Source organism: Geotrypetes seraphini, chromosome 5 (genome assembly GCF_902459505.1).
Source record: "Geotrypetes seraphini chromosome 5, aGeoSer1.1, whole genome shotgun sequence".
NCBI classification, from domain to species: domain Eukaryota; kingdom Metazoa; phylum Chordata; class Amphibia; order Gymnophiona; family Dermophiidae; genus Geotrypetes; species Geotrypetes seraphini.
This window is the reverse complement of record NC_047088.1, coordinates 135,991,612-136,006,530: the sequence shown is the minus strand read 5'-3', so window position 1 is coordinate 136,006,530 and position 14,919 is coordinate 135,991,612. Positions and strand designations below refer to the sequence as shown.

The window sequence follows — 14,919 nt, the reverse complement described above, 5'->3', positions numbered from 1 at the left end:
GCCGAATCGGAGTGGAGTGCTTTTTGGATCTCCTTGGGGTGGGGGAAGGCTTCTTAGCCGGCTTGTCAAGAGTTGCGGTGTCGATTTAGACATTGACGCCAAGACTAATGTCGAGTCTTCTTCTATACCGGCGTCGAAAAGGAGTCTCTGTTGGATGAGGCGGTTCATAAGTGTCCTCTTCTGAAGCGACGAGCAGCAGGAACAAATCTCTGGATGGTGCTCAGGCCCCAGACACTGGAGACACCAGCGGTGTGAATCAGCTATTGAAATGGGGCGAGCATAACATCCACACTTTTTAAAACCCATTTGCGGACGTGACATTGATGGGAACACATCTCGGCAAAATCAAAGCCCGAAGCCAAGGTGGAAGAGTAGGCCCCATCGGGCCGAACCCGCAAAAGGGAAAAAGTAAAAATTTTTACTACTTTTTTTTTTTTCTTTTTACAATAAACAAAATAACAAAAACTGACTAAAAAGTCAGAGTTCCGCGAGAGCAGGAAGGCAATGGAAGATTGAAGACGTGTCGTCTTAGCTCCGCAGAAACTAAGGGACCACTCAACCATGTCAGGCGGGAAGGCACTCCTGCATGCACGGTTCGGACTATCGCAAACTTTCTAAAGACTTAATGTGGCGATGCACTTTTTAAGTTGTCCATACCGGGGCTCCGTCGGTGACATTGCCCATATGTGAGAATATGCTGCCTGCTTGTCCTGGGATAAGTGCAATTATTATTCTATAAAGGAAAGTAGGTGTCTACTTTCCAATACAGAATAGGCTCCCAATGTGCCTTCCAGTTTTCTCCCATTAAAAATTGCCACAGCACAACCCCAAAGCAACTACTGGATAAAGTTATGCATATAGCTCAATTTTCCTAAACAAGTCACACATGAAATAGCCTATACACAAAAAAAACAAAGCAGATCTTAAAATTTCCTTTATTAATTACATTTGCAATCTGATAAGGCAAAAATGTACAACATTCTCTCTAATCTTCAGTATAGATTAATGTACATATAATTATATAACTAAAACAAAAAAAATAAGAATTAAAAAGAAACTAGGCCTGAACGTTTAAGCCAAGATCCTTCAATTATGTTCCATCACTGACCTAATGTTATAGCCCTTACCTATAGCAAAGTTAGCACTGAAGATTACTACCAAGTAAGAACACACTGATAATTCAATATACAGTTACAGATACAGATGATTTTTGAGCACAGAACAGTTCTTAGAGAACTTGTGATTTGGTCTTTTTCTTAGTTTTGTTATTTTTTTCTTTAAAAATTGGTGAGCTCAGGAATTCAATACTTGTGAATTTGTCACCACGCCGCAACTTGCTGTGAAACAAAAAAAGACAAGTTTAACAGGCTGAGGTGGTTAATACTACGATATTACCGATGGGATGTGCGACATGACATTGATATTTTACTTAATTTGGATATTTTGTAATTAAAGTGATCAAATACAAATGGTTTCTAAGTCACAGGTTTCAAGGAAAACTAGCCTGCAAAGAATTAATCTTAAAGAATTCTCCCTTGCTCTATTAGCTGAGCTGCACTCTTTTGTTACACTAAAGTCTACTTTTTCTCAATGCAGAAATGCCATGGAGTTAAAACAAATCATTTAGGCCCTCTTTTACAAAGCCAAATTATGGGCTTCTGGGTAATTGTCATGTGGCTTTTTAAAAGAGTGTGTGTTTTCAGATGCATTACTGCCAAAATCTAATGTATTTGTTAAAGAGAATATGTTGCTTTCAAGGAGATATATGTTAATGGAATTTGTATTAATATAAACCTAGATATTACATGAAAATTATATTTATTAAAATAATGTGATAAAATTGTAGTCTTGCTTCAGATTTTATTCTATTCTATCCTTATGACTTTTTTTTTTTTTTTTAACACCAGGGCCCCATTCCTGGCATTTCTGCATTGAGAAATACAAATAGAGACTTTAGTGCAACAAAACAGAAAACTTCACATGAACATCATTTAAAGAGGGCATTCAAACTAGAATTTAGGCGTCCCAGCTGGGATGTCTGAAGTTTCATTAAATATCTGCCTACATAGAGCCTGTTCTAAAATACATTGTGAGATGGATGTTCATATGCCAACAAAGTACAGCATTAACATCCATTTTAGAAAAACAGATGTCTAAAATATCAAAAGGGCAACACAGAAACAAAGGCTCATATAGTCCCACAGACAAAAACCACAGTTACTTACCGTAACAGTTGTTATCCAGGGACAGCAGGCAGCTATTCTCACATATGGGTGACGTCATCCACAGAGCCCGGATGCGGACAGCCTCGCAAGCAGACTTGCTTGTAGAAACGTAGAAGTTTCGAGTCAGCCGCACCGCATATGCATGAGTGCCTTCCCGCCCAGCACAGGGCAAGTCTCCTCAGATAAGATAGCTAGCAGAGAAGCCATCCATGGGAGGTGAGTGGGTTGAGAGAATGGCTGCAGCACATTCTCAACATATGGGTGACCTCCAAGCTAACCAGATTGGGATGGTGGGAGCGTTGGCAATTTAGGAGAATAAATTTTGTAATACTCTCTGACCAAAATGGCCATCCCATCTGGAGAAAACATCCAGACAATAATAAGAGGTGAAAGTACGAACCAAGGACCAGGTAGCAGCTTTGCAAATTTCCTCAATAGGTGTAGATCTGAAGAAAGCTACTGAAGCTGCAATGGCTCTGATTTTGTGGGCTGTGACTCGACTCTGTAGTTGTAGTCCAGCCTGGGCATAGCAGAAAGAGATACAAGCAGCCATCCAGTTGGAGATGGTACGCTTAGAGATGGGATGTCCCAACCTGTTTGGATCAGAGACAAAAAGTTGAGGAGCAGTTTCGTGTGGTTTGGTGCGTTCCAAGTAGAAGGCCAAAGCACGCTTACAGTCCAAAGTATAAAGAGCTGATTCTCCAGGATGAGAATGAGGTCTTGGAAAAAAACATTGGAAGTACAATACATTGGTTGAGATGAAATTCAGAAACCACTTTAGGTAAGAATTTAGGATGAGTACAGAGGACCACCTTGTCATGATGGAAAACTGTGAAAGTGGATCAGCAACTAATGCGTGCAGCTCACTGACTCATCTAGCAGATGTGAAGGCAATGAGAAAAATCACTTTCCAAGTAAGATACTTAAGATGAGCCGTAGACATTGGTTCAAATGGAGGCTTCATCAATTGAGCAAGAACAACATTGAGATCCCAAACCACTGAAGGCAGCTTGAGAAGAAGTTAGACGTTGAAAAGTCCTTTCATAAATCTGGAAACCACCGGATGAGCAGAGAGGGGTTTCCCTTCAATATGCTGATGGAAAACAGCAATTCCACTGAGATGGACTCGGATCGATGTAGACTTGAAGCCAGAGGTGGATAAGTGCAAAAGGTAATCAGAACAGAAGATAAGGAGGAATTTTGAGGCTATCAGAATCATGGTGGCATGATCGTTCTTCAAACTGAAAGGAGTCTTGAGAATGAGAGGGAATGGAGAGAATGTATACAGAAAAAGATTTGTCCATTCCAGTAGAAAAGCACCTGCCTCGAGGCGATGAGGAGAATATATCCTGGAGCAGAACTGAGGCAGTTTGTGGTTGTGGGGAGATACAAAAAGATCTATTTGAGGTATTCCCCACTGCGAAAAAATGTGATGAAGAGGCGAGGAATTGAGTGTCCACTCGTGAGCTTGCAGAAGACGACTCAATTTGTCCGCCAGTTTTTCACCCCTTGGATATAGACAGCTTTGAGGAAGGTGTTGTGAAGGATTGCCCAGTCCCAAACCTTCAGAGTTTCTTGATAAAGGGAGGAAGATCCCGTCCCCCCGTTTGTTGACATAGTACATGGCGACTTGGTTGTCCGTCCAAATGAGGACTACCTGTTCGTGAAGATGTTGAAAAGCTTTAGGAGCATTGAAGATTGCTCTGAGTTCCAACAGATTGATATGACACTGACGATCCCTACTGGTCCAGTGGCCTCAAGTACGGAGAACATCGAGATGAGCCCCCCAAGCGTAGGTCGAGGAATCTGTTGTGAGGACCTTCTGATGAGGGGGCGTTGGAAACTGCAAGCCTCTAGAGAGATTGGAAGAGAGCATCCATCAGCAGAGAAACTGTCTCAACGAAGGAGTGACTGTAATGTGTCGAGAGAGTGGTTCGCAAGCCTGCGTCCACTGAGATGCCAGGGTCCACTGAGGAATTCTGAGGTGAAGTCTGGCAAATGGAGTCATGTGTACAGTGGAGGCCATGTGACTTAGTAGTACCATCATATGTCTCGCTGAGATCGAAGAGCGGGAAGACACTGCATGACAAGAGTTGAGGAAGAGCATCCAGACATTGTTGCGGAAGGAATGCTCTTAGTTGGACAGTGTCCAGAATAGCTCCAATGAATTGTAGATTCTGAGAGGGCTGAAGTTGGGATTTGGGAAAGTTGATTTTGAATCTCAAGCTTTGTAGGAACCACATAGTCCGTTGGTTCGCTACAATAACCCCCCCGAGATGTTGAATCTTTGATGAGCCAGTAGTCTGGGTAGGGGAACACCTGAAGACCATGGTTCCTTACAGCTGCTGCTACCATCACCAGGTACTTGGTGAACACTCGGAGAGATGAAGCCATGCCAAAGGGTAGCACTCTGTATAGATAATGCAGATTCCCCACCCGACAAGAAATCGGATGAATGGGGATGCGAGTATAAGCCTCTTTGAGATCCAGAGAACATAACCAATCGTTCTGATCTAGAAGGGGGTAAAGGGACGCCAGGGACAACATGCAAAATTTTTCTTTGACTAGAAATTTGTTGAGAGCCCTGAGATCCAGAATGGGTCTCAGATCGCCTGTCTTCTTTGGAATTAGGAAGTAACGGGAGTAAACCCCCCTGCTCTGCTGTTTCAAGGGAACTTCCTCGATGGCATGGAGACGAAGCAGAACTTGAGCTTCCTGAAGAAGAAGGGTGGTCTGGGATGGATTGGAAGGATACTCTTTTGGAGTATCCTGAATGAAATGAAGAGTATCCTTCCCTGATTATTGACAGCACCCAGAGATCGGATGTAATGGTCTCCCATCGGTGGTAAAAATGATGGCGATGTCCTCCTATGGGGGGAAAGAAGGACAGAGGAAGGAAGGACAGAGGCAGAACAATGGAGGTTATGCTCTGTTTTTTAGACAGTCAAAAAGGCTGCGAAGCCTTAGGTGCAGCAGAAGGCTGAGATTTCTGTTGCTTCTGTTGCTGCAGTTTCTTGGGAGTATTCTTGCGGGTTTCTTGTGGTGCTCGAGTGTATGGAGCCGCCCTTGGAGTATAACGTCTCTAGAAAACTGGAGTAGGGCGTGAAGGTTTTGCAGGAACTGACTTTGGCTTTGGTCTGAAAATGGAAGCAAAAGATTTTTCATATTCAGACAACTTTTTAGTGGCAGCCTCTATGGATTTATCAAAGAGGTCATTGCCTTGACAAGGAATGTTAGCCAGACGGTCCTGAAGATTAGGATCCATGTCAACGGTGCGAAGCCAGGCCAAGCGGCGCATTGCTACAGAGAAAGCAGTGACCCTAGCTGACAGCTCAAAGGCATCATAAGATGACTGGAGAAGATGCAATCTGAGTTGTGACAAAGTAGCAGTGACTTCTTGGAACTCAAAATGTCTATGTTGATCCAGGTTCTTCAAAAAACCTGGAAGAAGATCAATAAAGAACTTGAGATACGTAACAAAGACAAAATTGTAATTGAGGACTTTGGAGGACATCATAGCATTTTGATATAGACGGCGTCCAAACTTGTCCATGGTCTTACCCTCCCTTCCAGGAGGAACTGTAGCATAGACCCTAGAAGGATGGGTCCTCTTTAGAGAAGACTCCACAAGGAGGGATTGGTGAGATAATTGTGAATTCTCAAACCCTTTGCAATGCAGAGTTCTATACCTCGAGTCCAATTTGCCTGTCTCCAGACGTTTGAAATTTTAAGACAAAAGCTTGTTAAGAGGAAGCTTAAGTGACTCTGCAGGAGGTTGAGGTAGATGCATGACCTCGAGATACTCGTTAGAGTATTTAGAGCCAGCATCTAACTGAATTTCCAGGTCAGCAGCCATCTGACGAAGGAAGGAAGAAAAGACAGCTGATCGCCAAGGCCCTGCCTCGTGAGGGACTCGATGACCTCGAGAATGAAGGTGAAGCCTCTATGGAGAAGTGGCAATCCAAAGAATATGGAGACTTGGAGGAGGCAATGGAAGCAGCTGATTCCTCAGATTCCAGAAGCGGTGACCGAGTGAGGAGTTGGAGGCCTCAAAGAGCTGGAAGGTCTGGAATAAGGCCTAGACGAAGAAGATCTGCACCTCAATGGATGTCTCGATGAAGGCCTCAATCGTCAACAAGAGTGGTGTCTGGAAGCAGGTCTCGAGGATCGAGGAGACTTTGCCCTATGTATGGAAACAGGCAATGCTGCTGGTAAATGGATAGGGCTAGAAGCTGTAGATCAAAACACAGTGGATTGGATTAGGGAATCTCGAAGCACTCCCAAAGACTCTGCTCCTTGTATGGAGTATGAAAATTCCTGTCGAGACACTCGCAAAGAATCTACTCCTTGCATAGAGTGTGTAGATGCCAGACCAGACACTCGCAAAGACTCTGCCCCTTGCATAGAGTGTGAAGCTTCAGCTTGAGGGACAGGCAGGGACTCAACCTCGCGGGAGACTGCTGATTGTCCAGGCTGGATAACAGGAGGCAGTGTCGAGGCAGAACCATATTTGAACATGCTGCTCCAACATGGTCTGGAGAGAAGCCTGCAAAGGTGGATCCGCGTCTAAAACTGGACCACTTGCTGAGGCTAAAGGCTCCAAGGTGGCAATGGAGATGTGCTTGGACTTGGAGGTCTTGGAAAGCTTGAGGACCACCGCAGGAACCTTCTGCTTAGGTATCTGACCTGAGGGGAGCTCAAGCAGGTGTACTTGAAGCTAAAGACAATCCAAATGAGGACGATCTGGTGAAGCTCGAGGTCGGAGTCGTGGAAGCAGGAGGACCTTCGCTGGAAGGTGGGACCAAGGCAGCACTCGAGGTCGAGGGTGTCGCTGAAGAGTCCATCCTGAAGAGTTTCTCCACTAAAACTCTATGACGTTTAGAGGGCTCGAGGTTGAAGAGTAGCACAGCGCTCTCACGACTTCGGATTTTAGTTAGGCCCAAGGCACTTGAGGCACCAGCGGTGTGGGTCTGTGAGAGAAATTGCATGCTGGCACTGGCTACACTTCTTGTAGACCGTGACTGGCCTGGACATAGGAGGTAAGATAGCCGCTGCGAAGTCGAAGCCCGCAGGCTGCGGCCGCGCAGCCTGGCCCGCCAGTCAATGAAGAAAAAAATTAAATTACGTCTTCTTTTTTTTTGGAAAAGGAAAATAAAGAAAGTAATAGAGCTATTCGTGACCAAAAAGAACAGAAACCGCAGTGAGAGAAGGTACGAAGCGAACGATTTTCAACACAGAGTGTCAAAGTACAGATTTCTCAGCTCCACGGAAAACTGAGAAGACACACCCTGTGCTGGACGGGAAGGCACTCGCACATGCGCGGTGCGGCTGACTCAAAACTTCTATGTTTCTACAAGCAAGTCTGCTTGCGAGGCTGTATACATCCGGGCTCCGTAGATGATGTCACCCATATATTGAGAATCGGCTGCCTGCTTGTCCTGGGATAATGGCAATATAGATGTTTATATGCTGGAACATAAATGGTTGTGTCAGCCATGTTAGAAAAATGTGACATCTATTTCTCCCAAAGTTGTCATATAGCCTAGTATCACTTTCAGAAGAACACCAATCACTGGAAGATAAAAGAAGTAACTGTGGTACTGCTCAATAGGAGCATTTTTCTGAAAGCCAGACATCCTGGGTAGCAGGTCTAACTCCCAACATCTATCTTTTTGGACATACACATTCATTCCTCTTCTGAAATGGGGAACATACATGTATTTTTGGGCCTACCATACTCCTGCCCAAAACATGCCCTACCCATATCCCCTTCCTATTGGAAATTCTTCAGTTTTAGACATTCACATCCTAAATTTGTAAAATCAGAATTTAGACATCTGTGCATGATAGATGTTTACATGCTGTTTACAAATCTCCAAAATGCAAATGGGGCTTCTAAAATAAGACCACTATTATGGATAGGCTCCTTGACTGAACCATCATTTATGTGGATATTGACCTTAAATCTTTTGTTAAGAACATAATTTAGAAAAAATGTGAAGTCTGAATGCGAGTTACCCTGCAACGAGATCCATTAAGGTAAATTTGGATGTAAACTTTTTGTTCAACATATTTCTCAAAATTAGGCTTTGGGGCTGATCCACAAAAAGGAGAAATTAGGTTACCTGCTAATTTACTTTCTTTTAGCCTCTCTAGACCGGTATAGGTATCTTACAAGTGGGTATATATCATCATGAGCAGAAGGTGGAGACAAACAAAACTGTGGAATAGGAATAGGGAAAGGCATCTATTATGTACTATCAGCCTGCCGAATAGCCATGCAGAACTAAGAACTTCAAACAGAAATCAACAAGACTTCGAACAGGTGCTGTTGGAAAATGCAAAGGAGAAATCCCAGCAAGAAAATGTCCCCACAGCTCGCCAGCTATGCCAGCCGAGCTACAGTCGCTGTTCTTCAATACTCTCCGGCCCTAGAAAAAAAATACTAGAACCCACACAAAAAACAAAAACCGCGCACGCAACAGCCACAAGAACACAACAATAGACAGGGTGGGGTCCTATACCGGTCTGGAGAGGCTAATAGAAAGTAAATTAGCAGGTAAGAACCTAATTTCTCCTTCTTTAGCAACTCTCCAGACTGGTATAGGTATCTTACAAGCAGGACATATCAATGCAGTCCTCATCATAAGTGGGACCCTTGAAGGGCCGACATCAGAACATTCTCACCGAACACCGTGTCCCAATGTGCCTGAACGGCCACACGGTAGTGTCTGACAAAGGAATGCAAGGAAGACCAAACAGCAGCCTTACAAATGTCCACTGGAGGCATTAGCGAAGACTCAGCCCAAGACACCGCCTGACTCTGAGTGGAATGAGCCTTGAGAAATTCCGGAACAGGCTTTTTCTGAAGAAGATAAGCGGATGCAATAACCTCTTTGATCCAATGCGCAATGGTAGCCTTGGAAGCACCATTCCCCCTTACGAGGACCCGCAAGAAGGACAAAGATGATCTGATTTCCTGAACTCCTGTGTTCTCTGCACATAAGAGCTGATCCTGATAAACATCTAGCTTGCGCAACTGTTTCTGCTCAGAAGATCCCTGCTAACTACCCAACACTAGGAGGACCACTGCCTGATTGACATGAAAAGGAGAAACTATCTCTGGTAGAAAAAAAGGAACCGGCCTCAACACTACCCGCTCCCTAGAAAACTCCAGAAAGGGAGACCTACAAGAGAGAGCCTGCAGCTCTGAAATACGTCTAGTAGAAGTAATAGCCACCAAGAAGACCGCCTTAAGAGTAAGGTCCTTCAACGAGCAGGCGCCCAAAGGCTCAAAAGGGGGACACACCAGCCTGAAAAGGACCAGATTCAAATCCCAAGAGGGAACAGATGGCCGCACGGGATGCATGAGCAATTTGGACGCCCACAAGAAGCAAACATCAGGAATGGCAGTCTGCCGCTGACCCCGAAACAACCCACGAATGGCTGGCAAGGCCACCAGCTCAACCCGGAGAAAAGACCAAGCCAGGCCCCTGTTCTGGCCATCCTGCAAGAACTCAACGATGTTAGGCAGGGAAGTGCGAAAAGAGACCACTCCACGTGCCCCAAACCAGTCCTCAAAGATATGCCAAACCCACACATAAGCCCGAGATATGGAAAGTCTCCGGGACACCAAGAGGGTGGAGATCACTTTATCTGAATACCCCTTCTTACCTAGGCATTCCCTTTCAAGAGCCAAGCCGTAAAACAAAAGGGACCCGGATCGAACATGGGAATGGGGCCCAGAGTCAGAAGATCGGGTGAAAGAGGCAGAGGAAGAGGATATGACACCAGATGTCACACCAGATCTACATACCACGGACGTCGGGCCAATCTGAAGCCACCAGAACCACAAGGCCTGTGCGGAGTAGAACTCTGCTCACTACAATAGTCCCTTCGTTGGCCATGGTTGAACCAGAGCATCCTGGCACTTGGCCTGACCATCTCTGCGACGACTGAAGAAGCAGGGTGTTTTGGCGTTGACACTCGTGGCCATCAGGTCCATGAGGGGCTGACCCCAAGACTGCACTATCAACTGAAAGGCCATGTGGCTTAGACACCACTCTCCAGGATCTAGCACGTGATGACTGAGGAAGTCCGTTTGAACATTCTCCACTCCGGCTATGTGGGAAGCCGAGATGTCCTGAAGATGAGACTCTGCCAGACCATGAGCAGAGCTGTCTCCTGCGCCACCTGAGTGCTCTTGGTGCCCCCCTGACGATTAACATAGGCCATAGGCAGCTGCTTCAATTCCCAAGGCCAGTGCTTCGAATTGTCTTTTAAGAATCACATCCTGCATATCTTTTAATACCACACCTTCCTCACTTGGTAGGGATGTGCGCTGTGACAAACCCAAGCCCGTTTCAGGTTTGTCCTATGACAAACCCAAGTCCGGTCCGGGTTTTGCCACAAGGATTAGGAAGAGATAAAGTATATATACCCGTTGTAAAAAGGCTGACCAGGTGGAAGCCTCGTCTGTGGATTTGGCTGACTACTGCTCAGACCTGGAAGTGGAGTCAGATGAGGCAGAGCAGAAAAGGCTTAAACAGAAAAGCTACACACAGGTTAGGCAGGTGCCCAAGTCTGTTAGAGCACAGTTCTTCAACCGCCGGTCCGCGGACCGATGTTGGTCCGCAGAAAATTTCTGCCGGTCCGCACAGGGCCGGCGAGATCAAGTAGGCAGTTAAATTTCCTGCCGACTGCGGTTCCTGCTCATTAATGTTCCTCCCAGCCTCAGGCGATTAAGATAGGCTGCCGACGTCGGGGCCTTCCCTCTCTAAGTCTCGCCTGTTTGGAAACAGGAAGTTGAAACAAAATAGGCGGGACTCAGAGAGGGAAGGTCCTGACGTCGGCAGCCTGTCTTGATCGCCGCCCCTGCCAAGTTGCTGAAGAGGGCCGCGGAGAGAGCTGCAGATTCAGGTGCAGGTGGAGGGAGATGGTCAGCGTGTGCGAGCAAGATCCTGGGGAGCCTTCACAGTGACTTCCTCCCCTCCCTACTTGCCAGGGCAGTGATTTACCGGCAACTTCCTGCAGGCAAGTACTGAGAGCTGCTGGAAGGGGAGACAGCCACTGTAGGAGGCAGGGAAGCTGCTGGATAAAGGGAGAGCTGTTACTGGACTTGGAGAGAGTTAGAAGGAGAGATGCTGCTGGGAGCGGAGGAGGGAAATGGATGGGAAGAGAGTTAATGTTGGATGGAGAGAAGGGAGGAGAGATACTGCTGGAAGGGGAGGAGGGAAAGGGATGGGAAGAGAGTTAATGTTGGATAGAGGGAGGAGGGAAGGGAGAAGAAGGAGAGATGCTGCTGGGAGGGGAGGAGGGAAAGGGATGGGAAGAGAATTAATGTTGGATGGAGGGAAGGGAGAAGGAGAGATACTGCTGGAAGGGGAGGAGGGAAAGGGATGGGAAGAGAATTAATGTTGGATGGAGGGAAGGGAGAAGGAGAGATACTGCTGGAAGGGGAGGAGGGAAAGGGATGGGAAGAGAGTTAATGTTGGATAGAGGGAGGAGGGAAGGGAGAAGTAGAGATGTTGCTGGGAGGGGAGGAGGGAAAGGGATGGGAAGAGAGTTATTGTTGGATAGAGGGAGGAGGGAAGGGAGAAGGAAAAAAAGGAAGGAGGGAAGGGAGAAAGAAAAAAGGAAGGAAACAGCTGGCAGGGAGATTACAGGAGGGGAAGGGGGTCAGGGTGGAATGGAAAGATCAGATGAGGGAAAGGGGAGAGAGAGGAATGAGAAAGTAGAGAGACATTGATGCTGAAAAGGGGGTCAGCAGAGAAATGAGAGAGGGATAAAGATGCTAGATCTGGTGTAGGAGAGATAAAAATGAAGAAGGCAGTGAAGCTGGAATTAATGATGTAAAAAGGAGAGAGGGAACTGATGGACAGGGAAGAGGGGCATAGAAAGAAGTCAGATATATATGGAAGGGGGAGAGGGCAGACATTGGATGGAACGGGCAGATGCTGGAAGGAAAAGAGAGAAAAGAATATGAAAGCAGAAACCAGAGACAACAAAAGGTAGAAAAAAATAATTTTATTTCTATTTTGTCATTAGAATATATCAGATTTGAAATATATATCCTGCTAGAGACATAACTGGGGACTGCAGTATTCTGTTAGCATTATATTTCTATGTAGCATTCTATAATAACTTGGCTTGTTCAGTTTTCTTGATAATAGAAGGGATATATGTGAAGGGGAGGGGAGACAGGGGTTTTGCTGGTCCGTGCTCTGTATATTTGTATTTATAAAATCACAATTGTTCAGAATATTGTTTCTTTTTATACTTTAATAAAATACTTTCAATATAAAATCATAATTGCGGCTTGTGCAGATGGGATCAGATGGATTGCGGGGACAGAGCTCACGGAGATGGGGTGTAAACGGGGTTTTTAAATTTTAGTCCTAGTAGTTTGCCGGTCCACAAAATAATTATTTTATTTCTGCCGGTCCACGGGTGTAAAAAGGTTGAAGAACACTGTGTTAGAGGATTACTTCCTTTCCAACAGCCTGTCCAGGCAAGGGTTAAGGCTGGAAAGGTTCCTGCACTTAGGCAGATAGAGCAAGCCTGTGTTTGGAAGGCCCTTCCCCCACCGAGGCTGAGTGGGAGGGTCCCTTCCCAGCTTAAAACGGGACAGTTGAGAACTCAGAGGGGGGAAGCAGCCTGGAGGCAAACAGGAGAGATTCAGCCACTCTCTCCACACCCCGAGGAGGCTGGAGACTGGCAAATGTTGGACACGGAGGAGCTTACTACTGACCCAGGGAGTGAGGAAGGAACCCATGGAAATCCAGGAGTCTGGTAGGACCGGAGGAGATGCCCATGGACATTGATAAGCAGTAAGGGGATGTGTATTGCCTGTGTCCACAGTAGTGAAGCTACCAGTTATGCCAGTGATAGTTTGAAGGGGAGTTGTATGTCTCTCCCTTCTGATAATGAACTGTTAATGCTGCTTGAAAGCTTTAGTTGTGAAGCTAGCAAACGTTTTGGCATTTTTTCTCTCTGCTAGCAGCTAAGCTGAGCAGAGAGCGTTCTTCCTCACAGCTATGCATAATTGATTACAGGTGTGCTGAGAGCCTGCATGTTCCCAGAGCTGAGTGTACCTTTTGAATTCTGTGCTAAGGAAGAAAATACGTTTTACAGAACTACAGTATGTGATAAGCTACGTTAGGCTGTGAAAACCAGGTGACATGCTGGCCAGGTTTCTTGTTGCACAGTTTTGTTAAAGTTTGTTTTATATTCTGGATTTTTCATGCCTTGGAAATGCCACAGCTGCTGGAGCTGAAGCAGCTTAGTGAAAGTTACTAAATCCCAAACTGCCCTGGTGAACAGGACTGTTTATAGATTTGCTAACAAAGTCCAGACAGTGGAACTGGATGTTAAGGTGGGACACACCCAAAACCCTGAAGTTTTTGAAAGTTTTACTCTGTTTGAACAGCTTGTGTTCTGCCTCATAGTTTTGAGGGCTTGTTTTTTGAAGTCTGCTGAGCTGAAGCATATTTCTTTTGTTCAATGCAACCAATGAACATAATAAAATCCTTTGTTTGATTACATTCTGCCTCAGTCTTTTGCCTTGCATGCCCTTATTAGGCTGTTCATAAGCCAAGCGAAGTCCTGCATGGTCCTTCGGTAGTGAGGGACACGTCGGGCCAGAGTCTTGTGTCACAATCCTGGGACTCGCAAAGCAGCGCCAGAGCGCGGGTGTGACAGCGCTTGGTTAAATGCGCTACCAAGGAATCTACCTTGGGCTGAGTGAACAGCTGCTGACACTCCTGTGTCATAAGAAACAACTGGGTTATTGTCTTAGCTATTTTAAAAGACTCTTCAGGAGCATCCCAATGCTCCGTGACCAACACATTGAAATCAGGATGCCAGGGAAACAAAGACAACTGAGCTCTCACTCATTATAGAGCAAGGCACACAAAGGACCTGCTGGGAGTCTAACTTTAACTCCAACTGAGAGTCAGTGATAAGCTCCTGATATGCTCTAACAGAGCGAAATGTGAACAGGCAGCAGACCGTGGTGTCATCCCCTTGATTGAGGGCCACCATTCTAGCGTACATGCACCTGCATGGTGATAAGGGCATAGAAATAAACCCTTCATCCTCTAAGTCTGCCTCGGTAAGGCCCACCATCTGAAACTGAGGCAGACACACCCTGGGAGTCCCAGTTCCCTCGTGCGTCTCCAGATGCCTCTTGTGGATTTCAGCTATCCAGAAAAGCTCTCCACATTAGATCAACAAATTCAAGAGAAAATGCTATGTTAGGCAGTGGAAGTCTCCTCGAGATGACTCCAGCTTGCATCTCTTGGGATCCACAACCTCCGTGCCCCTGTATTTAGGATGATCACCATTCTGGGACTCTGGAAGGGATTTTCTCACAACCAATGGGCCCACGGACAACTGTTCTTCAGCCCTAGAGATCAAAGTGGAGGCCCATTCCTGTCCCCCTTCACATGCTGCACGGCACAAGGGTGCTCTTCAGGTGCTCATCCAGTGCAAACCTAGCATGAATTAGGGGTAAAATAGCCTAACTCCATTCCTGCCAGTTTTTAGGCAAAACAAGGTAATTTGAACCTTCTGGCTCTAACTAACTGAATTTTTAAAAAAAACAAAAAAAACAAACCAGCAATTTTAGAGGTGGGGAAACCTAAGGAAAGGGGGCAAAAACCTAAAAAATACAGAATAGAAAAGAGGGCGAGCC

At 45.8% G+C, this 14,919-nt stretch overlaps 1 protein-coding gene across 3 annotated transcripts in view; it reads right to left on the bottom strand.

Moving 5' to 3' along the window:
• Positions 1-921: 921 nt before the first annotated feature.
• The window catches only part of LOC117361634, a 156,343-nt gene continuing 142,345 nt past the window's right edge, over positions 922-14,919 (bottom strand). For all 3 annotated transcript variants that reach the window (XM_033947254.1, XM_033947253.1, XM_033947255.1), the window contains one exon: positions 922-1,337. In XM_033947254.1, the coding sequence (XP_033803145.1) occupies positions 1,229-1,337 (109 nt within the window). In that variant the 3' untranslated portion in view covers positions 922-1,228. The remainder of the gene's footprint in view (positions 1,338-14,919) is intronic.